Source organism: Corvus brachyrhynchos, unplaced genomic scaffold, assembly GCF_000691975.1.
Source record: "Corvus brachyrhynchos isolate BGI_N302 unplaced genomic scaffold, ASM69197v1 scaffold130, whole genome shotgun sequence".
Taxonomy (NCBI): Eukaryota; Metazoa; Chordata; class Aves; order Passeriformes; family Corvidae; genus Corvus; species Corvus brachyrhynchos.
The window spans coordinates 449,935-456,737 of NW_008236193.1; the positions used below are offsets into that span (position 1 = coordinate 449,935).

General features: G+C 58.9%; 1 protein-coding gene across 1 annotated transcript; it reads right to left on the reverse strand.

Annotated features, from left to right (window-relative positions):
* Positions 1-1,270: 1,270 nt before the first annotated feature.
* LOC103620452 (nuclear receptor ROR-beta) lies at positions 1,271-6,555 on the reverse strand. Its single transcript, XM_008639070.2, has 9 exons — positions 6,470-6,555; positions 6,224-6,365; positions 5,442-5,855; positions 4,874-4,995; positions 4,470-4,602; positions 3,305-3,412; positions 2,835-2,945; positions 2,374-2,486; positions 1,271-1,817 (listed from the first exon to the last, which is right to left on the reverse strand). The coding sequence occupies exons 2-9, from the start codon at positions 6,234-6,236 to the stop codon at positions 1,656-1,658; spliced, it is 1,176 nt and encodes a 391-aa protein (XP_008637292.1). The 5' UTR covers positions 6,237-6,365; positions 6,470-6,555; the 3' UTR covers positions 1,271-1,655.
* Positions 6,556-6,803: the final 248 nt, after the last annotated feature.

Genomic DNA, 6,803 nt, shown 5'->3' on the forward strand with positions numbered 1-6,803 from the left:
GCAGGAATGTCCCTCAGGTCACTAAGAAAGCTGCTCGTTTGGTTGAAAGGGTGCAGTTGTGGAACTGAAGGTTTTTGGCTCACGCTCGGGGATGATCCGAGCTGCCGCAGGATGGGATTGGGTGCACGAGGAATCAGCACGAAGCAGGAAAGGGGCTTGGGATTTTAGCCCTTTGTCAGCAGAAACTGGGGCTGCCTCGGAGCAGATTTTTCCCTTGTAGTTTTTGGCATTTGCTACAGCAGGAACAGGAACTGGGACGGGAAAATCCATCTGCAGAGCCACGGAGTCTCTCAAGCATCCCCTGCTGCTGTGGCCTATAACAGCATCACCCCACAAATCCTTCCCTTCACCCCCTTTTGAGCCTCCCAAAAGGAGCAGCAGGCCCCAAACACACCACGTTCCTTCCAACCACCCCTATTCCTTGGCAGGAAGGAATAAGGACCTTTCACTTCCCCTTGACTCCAGGAGGAAGTTTCTCCCCCTAAAAAGCTCCTAAATCCTGCTAACTCGAGAACAACCCCCAAAATAACAGTTCTAAGGAGCTCACTGAGGGGAAAGCCTGAGTCCAACTCAAGCAACAGCAGGCAGCCACATCTGTGCTCCCACGTGTGGTGTGGGAAGGAGGAACCTGGGAATGGGACCAGCTGTGGTCTGGGTGGAGGAAGGGTCACAAACCCTCCTCTGGGTGCTGAACTGTGGGGTGGCTTTAATGGGATTGATAAGAGAACTACACACACAGCAGTACCCAGAGAGCCACGGCTGCTGCGGCCACCGCGGGGATGGGGGCAGCCCTGGAGCCCCTCCAGTGGCCACGGATGGCCAGGATTTGATCTCTGGCTGAAGTCACACGGGCTTGGAAAAGCTTCTGGGATGCAGAAAGGTGGCACGAGGCAGGTGAACTGCTGAATGGACTCTGCAAAGTCAGGTGGTCGCCCAGCTGGACGAGGAGTTGGTTGGGAATTTGGGAAAATGCTGTGATGGAGGGCATGGAGACCCTGCAAAACTTTTCCCCTGCTGCACTGGGAATCCTTTCCTTCAAATCAGCCTCCTCCACAGGGAAATCCTGTGCTGAATCCCCCGCTGGCCACAGCCAGACCTTTCTTGGCCAAGCTCCTGTGGGCCCGCTGCACCCGTGGGACATGAAATAAAGCAAAGGCTCTGTCTTTTCCCTCTCCTCAGCTCCAGCCCCAACCCCACCCAGCTGAGTCAGCATTGCCCCTTCTTTATCCCATGCCTGGTGTTTGGGTAAAAAAAAAAACAAACCAAACAATAAAATAAAAATAATAATTAAAAAATAAAGAAATAAAAATCAGAGGTGGAGAGTGCAGCCAGGACAGCGGGGAGGGCGCTCCCTCCTCCCGTGTCACCGGGAGCAACCGGTCCCTCACCACTGCCGGGAGCATCTCCTCTCCCGAGCAGAGATTTCACATTCATTTCACTGGTATGGCAAAGTCCATTTGCTTTTTCCTTCAAGGTGCTTTACATTCAAGAGCTATTGCAATCCACAGCGAGGAGACGGGGCCGGGGAGGCACCGCAGCCCCCCCGGGGTTCTCTTGAGTTTGATTATTTGATTTAAATAAATTGCCCCAAACCTCTGAAGTGCAGTTCGTCTCCAAGTTTTGGGGAACTCGAAGGGGGCCGCTGGCTCCCGGCCTTAGCTCTCCCGGGGGTCGCTGTACTGAAGCTCCGAGTTGAAAACCTCCTTATAGAGGGGGGGGAAGTTCATGGCAGTCTCCGGGTGCAGGAGACGGAAAAATTCCAGCTTGTCCAAGTGCAGGTTGCAAATGGTCTTCATCAAGGGCAGCTTGGAAACCATCTGCAGGGAGAGAAGGAACTGGTGACCGCTGGGATCCTGGGTGTAGTGGCCCTGCTGCCACCGCTCCCCCTCCCTTGGGAACAAGCAGGGGGGTTTGGGGACCACTGGGTTCCCAATGAGTGTCCCTTGCACTGCTGTTCCCCCTTCCCTGGGCACCGCGGGTGGCTTTGGGGATCACTGGCTTTGCCTGGCACTGGGGCACCAGCAAATTCCCCACCTTTGGACAGCCCGGCAGCAACCTGGCCTCACCCCCAAACCCACGTCGTTCCACAGGGGGGGCTCCTCCCCACCACAGCTCCAAGGCATTCCCAAAACGGCTCATTTTGCCTAAAAATCCCCACTCCCCGATGCACTGCCAGGCTCAGCAGCACGGTGCTGCCTCTGCCTGCACCACAACGGAGATTCATGGCCCTTGGAAGGAGAAATTCTTCTCCTCTGACAGGTTTGAGGTCTCACTCCCCAAAATGTCTGTGTGTGGCTCAGGAGTTCCAGCACAGCCACGTCCCCCAGCTCAGACACCTCCTGGCACCCTTGGCTGTGTTTCCTGTGCCACTACCTTCGAGAGCTTGTCCTCAGCGGAGTGTTTCTTCTGGATCTCGTGCTGCAGGGCCACGTAGATCTTGTCCTGGAGCTTTTGCACCTTCTTGGACTCGGTCAGCCACGGGCGGTCTGCGAGAGGCAAAAGACAGAGTCACCACAGGGTCAGAGTCACCCCAGGGTCTCCCCCAGGCACAGGGAAGTGGCCCCTGGCTCTTTTAAGCCTTCCTGGTCTCCAGGATGGTTTTGGGGACGCTTGGCTCCTCTCTACACTCCCTGCTGTGTGTGACACAGTTCCTCCTCCCACTGAGGAGATTTGACAGATGCATTTTGTGCATCTTTAGATGCATTTTTCCCCCAAGTTCCTCTCCCAGGAATAACAGAAATCATCCACCAAGGAAGCAGCGTTGAAGTTTACGGGGTCAGCTCTCCCCACAGGACACCCCCGGATGTGGGGCTCTCCCCACGGCCCCCCAGTACCTGGGGAGAGCAGGACGGCAGCGGTAAAGAGGGCGAGCTCCTCGTCCGACAGCTGCAGGCGGCACAGGGTCCTCCCCAGCTCGAAGATGGCACCGATGAGGTCGTCACAGCCTGAGCAGGGGACAGCAGGGACATCACTGTCACTGCTCTGCCCAGCCATCAGCAGAGCCCAGCAGCACCCAGAGCTTGGAAAGGTTTTGGGAGACGAAATGGGTGAAGGAGGGTCCTGGGTGCTCACCTGGCTGCAAATTCCAGCCTTGCCTGGGCTGCAGGGGGAGAGGAGAGGGACAGATGCAGGGAGGAGAGGGAGAGGGAAAACAGAGGAGAGGGAGGGGGGGAGGAAGAGGAGAAAGAGAGAAGGAGAGGAAGAGAGGAGGAGAGAGGAAGGAGAGAGGAAGGAGAGAGGAAGGAGAGAGGAAGGAGAGCAGGAGAGGAGAGCCAGGAGGGAGGGGCAGCGAGGCAGCTCTTACCGAGAGATTTGAACATCTGCATCCCACCGAACTTGCCCTCGAAGAGAATGGTGTTGTTCAAGGGGTTGAACGCGCGGACCATGCGGATCAGGAGCACCTCGAGGCAACCTGATGTAGGCAGAGAGAGCGCAGACGAGGGCAGGGCAGGGCAGGGTGGGGCGGGGAAGGTCGGGGGGTTTCCATCACCCCAGGACCAAATGTAAGAAAGAGGAAAGCCCCCAGTGCACGTTTGAGGTCCAAATTGTTCATTCCCAAGAGCAGAATGCGTATTTCAACAAATCCAGTTTGGGTTTTGGGATTGGTTGGGTTTTTTTAGGTGTCCAATTGTGACCACAATATTTCACCAAAGGGAAATATTATCCAGTCATTCGCAGCCAGGCACAGAGAGACCGAGGTTGTGGTGGAGCACCGAGAGAGAGGAAAGGGTGAAAACAAAATAAATAAAAAGAAAATGGAAGGAAGAAATGAAAGAATGAGTTAAACTCCAGCGCATCAGGCACGGCCAGCTCTGGCTTTGGGGTACAGCACCCCGCTGGGACACTGGCACATGTCCCCAGTGCTGGGTGCTAATCTCAGATCCCCAGCTCTGACAGATTAGAAACTACGAGGTTTTTCCACTGTTTTGGGGATTTTGCACATTCAGCTCCCCGGCCTGGGCACAGCATCGCCAGCTTGGGCAGATGGAAGGGTGGGGAACGTGGGTGCGCGCTGCCATCATCCTCCTCTTCCCAGTCTCTTGCTGGGAGAAGAGGCCAATCCTTTTCTCTCAATCCTTCCTGCTACCGTTTGAGTTTGGCACCCCTTCTCCCAGGGGAAAACCTTCTGTTCCCATTTCCATCCCAGTTTCTGGGTGACATTTGGATGAGGGCGGCTGTGGAGAAAAGCCTCTGCCCAAGGCAGCCACTCCCCACTTCCCCCCCTTCACCATCGCCCTTAAACGCGACCTTCAGCTCCTTCCAGCCCAGCACCTGCTCCCCCAGCACTGGGAGAACTGGGGCAGCGAGGGAGGGGACCCCCGAAAGGAAAGCACCAGCCAAGAGAAAAGATTTGCCTCTGGCCCTGCAGCTGCCACTCAGGAGAGGTGTTGGGGACGCGAGGGGGACAGTGGGGACGTGAAGGGGGGCGGCAGGGACGCGAGGGGGGGGGTGGGGTCCCCCCCTCTTACCGGCTTTCAGGAGGATGATCTGGTCATTCTGGCAGAGCTCCATGAAGCCGTCGATGCGCTTGGCGAACTCCACCACGTACTGGATGGCGTTGGAAATCTGCAGCGAGCACTGCTGCCACATGGCCTCGCAGCTCTGCGGCACGGGGGACACTCTCAGGGTGTGCTGGCACCCCGGCACCCCGGCTCTGTGACCCCATGGGGCAGGGACGAGACCCCAGTGCTGTGCCATCCATGGGGGATGGTGGCATTAGGACACCTGGGATGTGAGCTGCCACCCCAAACTCCCCATCTGGGCAGCTCCCAAAGCACTGACAGACTCTCCTCACCCTCCTCACCTTCACCCTCAGCTCGGCATAGCCCCAGGGGACACTGGCTGTGGCAGGGGCTGTGACAGTGGCACTCACCTTGCTCTGCAGGGCACGGACCTCCTCGGGCGAGTAGAGGCTCCACGCCAGGCGCTTGAGCTCCTCCGTTGTGTACTGGCACGTCTCCAGGTGTGACTTCACCACGTTCTGGGCCACCCGGTCTGCAAGGTGGGGACAGCGGGAGGTGAGACCTGGGGACCCCAACCCCATCCTCTCTTGTGGGGCGGCTGGGGCTGAGGGCTGAGGGGTAGAGGGGCTCTCACATGGTGTCACCGGGGTGTGAGGACAGATTGGGCAGCAGGGGCTGAGCCTAAAGCAAGCGAGGGATGTGCCACATGACCTTGGGTGTGCTGAGCTCCATCAGGGAGCCCTGGGGCTGCTCTGAAAGCTGAGGCTGGACTCACTATCGTAGAATGCCAGAATGGTTTGGGTTGGAAGCTTAAATCCCATCCACTTACTCATCTTAAACCTCGTTCCAACCCTCTGCCGTGAGCAGGGACACCTTTCCCTAGACCAGGTGAGTGTACCCAGAGCTGGGTGTGTCCTGCAAGGTGCTGGGGTGGCCCCAAGCACCACCCTCGGGGCCCTGCACCGCACTGGCGCTCACCGATCTCTAGGACAGAGATGTCGGGGGGCAGCTGGGCACCTTCCAGCGCCCCGTGTGCCAACAGCGCCGGCTCCAGCATCAGCTCATAGATGGACTCCTGCTTGATGAGCGTGGCATCAGCCACGTCCAGGCTGGACTGGTCAGGCGAGGGCTGCGCCGAGGCCAGCAGGTCCAGGTTGTAGTAGGTGCTGCTGCCATCGGGGGTCAGGGGGAAGTCGAAGAGGAGCCCGTCCGACAGCGTGGAGATGTCGTCCAGGTCCGAGAGGCCGCTGCTGACGCTCGTGGTGTAGACGCGGCTCAGGGGCTCGGGCTCATCCTTGGTGCCGCCGCTCTGCTCCTGGCTCTGCTGGTGCTTCTGCACCTCGGCGTAGAGGCTGTCCCGCTGCTTCTTGGACATGCGGCCGAACTTCACCGCTGCCCCAGGGGGAGACAGCGGCCGTGTCAGGGCAGCTTCACCCCCCAGAGCAAAGCCACGTCTGCCCACTACCCTGGGAAACGTCCTGGCTCCCCGGGGAGGGCCTGGTTTGGGGGTCTGTGAGCCCCGAGCGGGGCTGGGACCCCACTGGCTGCACCCCCCCGCCCCAGACCAACCCTGGGTCAAACCAAACAGAACCAGTTTAGATTTTCCCGTGGAAAACACAAAAGCATTTCTTGCTTCCCAAACTCTCCTTGCACCGGGCTGGCCCTGCGGGGAAAGCAGCTTCACCCTGAGAGCCTGACTCGCTCCGAGGAGGAGCAGGTGGCCCCTGGGGACCCCGGGGCACCTCGGGTGCACGACTCACCGTCGCGGGACATGCCCAGTGCCAGGCATTTCTGCAGGCGGCAGTGCTGGCAGCGGTTGCGGTTGGTGCGGTCGATCAGGCAGTTCCTCTGCCGGGAGCAGGAGTAGCTGGCGTTGTTCTGCTGGCTCCTCCGAAAGAAACCCTGCCCGGGATGGGACGGGAGGAGTTGGGAAAGTGCCCGGCTGGAAGCCAGACCCCGTGCCCACCCCGCTGCCGGCACCCGGCTCCCGGCGTCCCCGGGCTCACCTTGCAGCCTTCACAGGTGATGACACCGTAGTGGATCCCTGAGGATTTGTCTCCGCAGATCTTGCACGGGATCACCTCGATTTGGGCTGCGGGGGATGGGGAAAGGGGGGAAAGCATGGTGGTTAATAATGGTCACTGCTGAACGGGAGGAGGGAGGTGGCCTCCCGTCCATGACAGCCGCGGGCTGGCTCAGCACCTGGGGAAACTGAGGCACGAGAGCTGCACCCACCGGCAGCACAGCCCTTCCCACAGAATCCATAAGGATTCTTGCACCTCTGAGAGGTCCCTAAAAAGCTCAGACAGGGCGTGGGGTACCCCCATCCCGTCCAGCAGT

What these genes read in the sequence shown, in the direction of transcription:
- LOC103620452 (XM_008639070.2), bottom strand. An exon ending in CATCTCTGTCCTAGAGATCG is followed by an intron (nt 4,996 to 5,441) that starts GTGAGCGCCAGT and finishes CCCACCTTGCAG; the next exon opens with ACCGGGTGGCCCAGAACGTG. An exon ending in GATCATCCTCCTGAAAGCCG is followed by an intron (nt 3,413 to 4,469) that starts GTAAGAGGGGGG and finishes TGCCTACATCAG; the next exon opens with GTTGCCTCGAGGTGCTCCTG.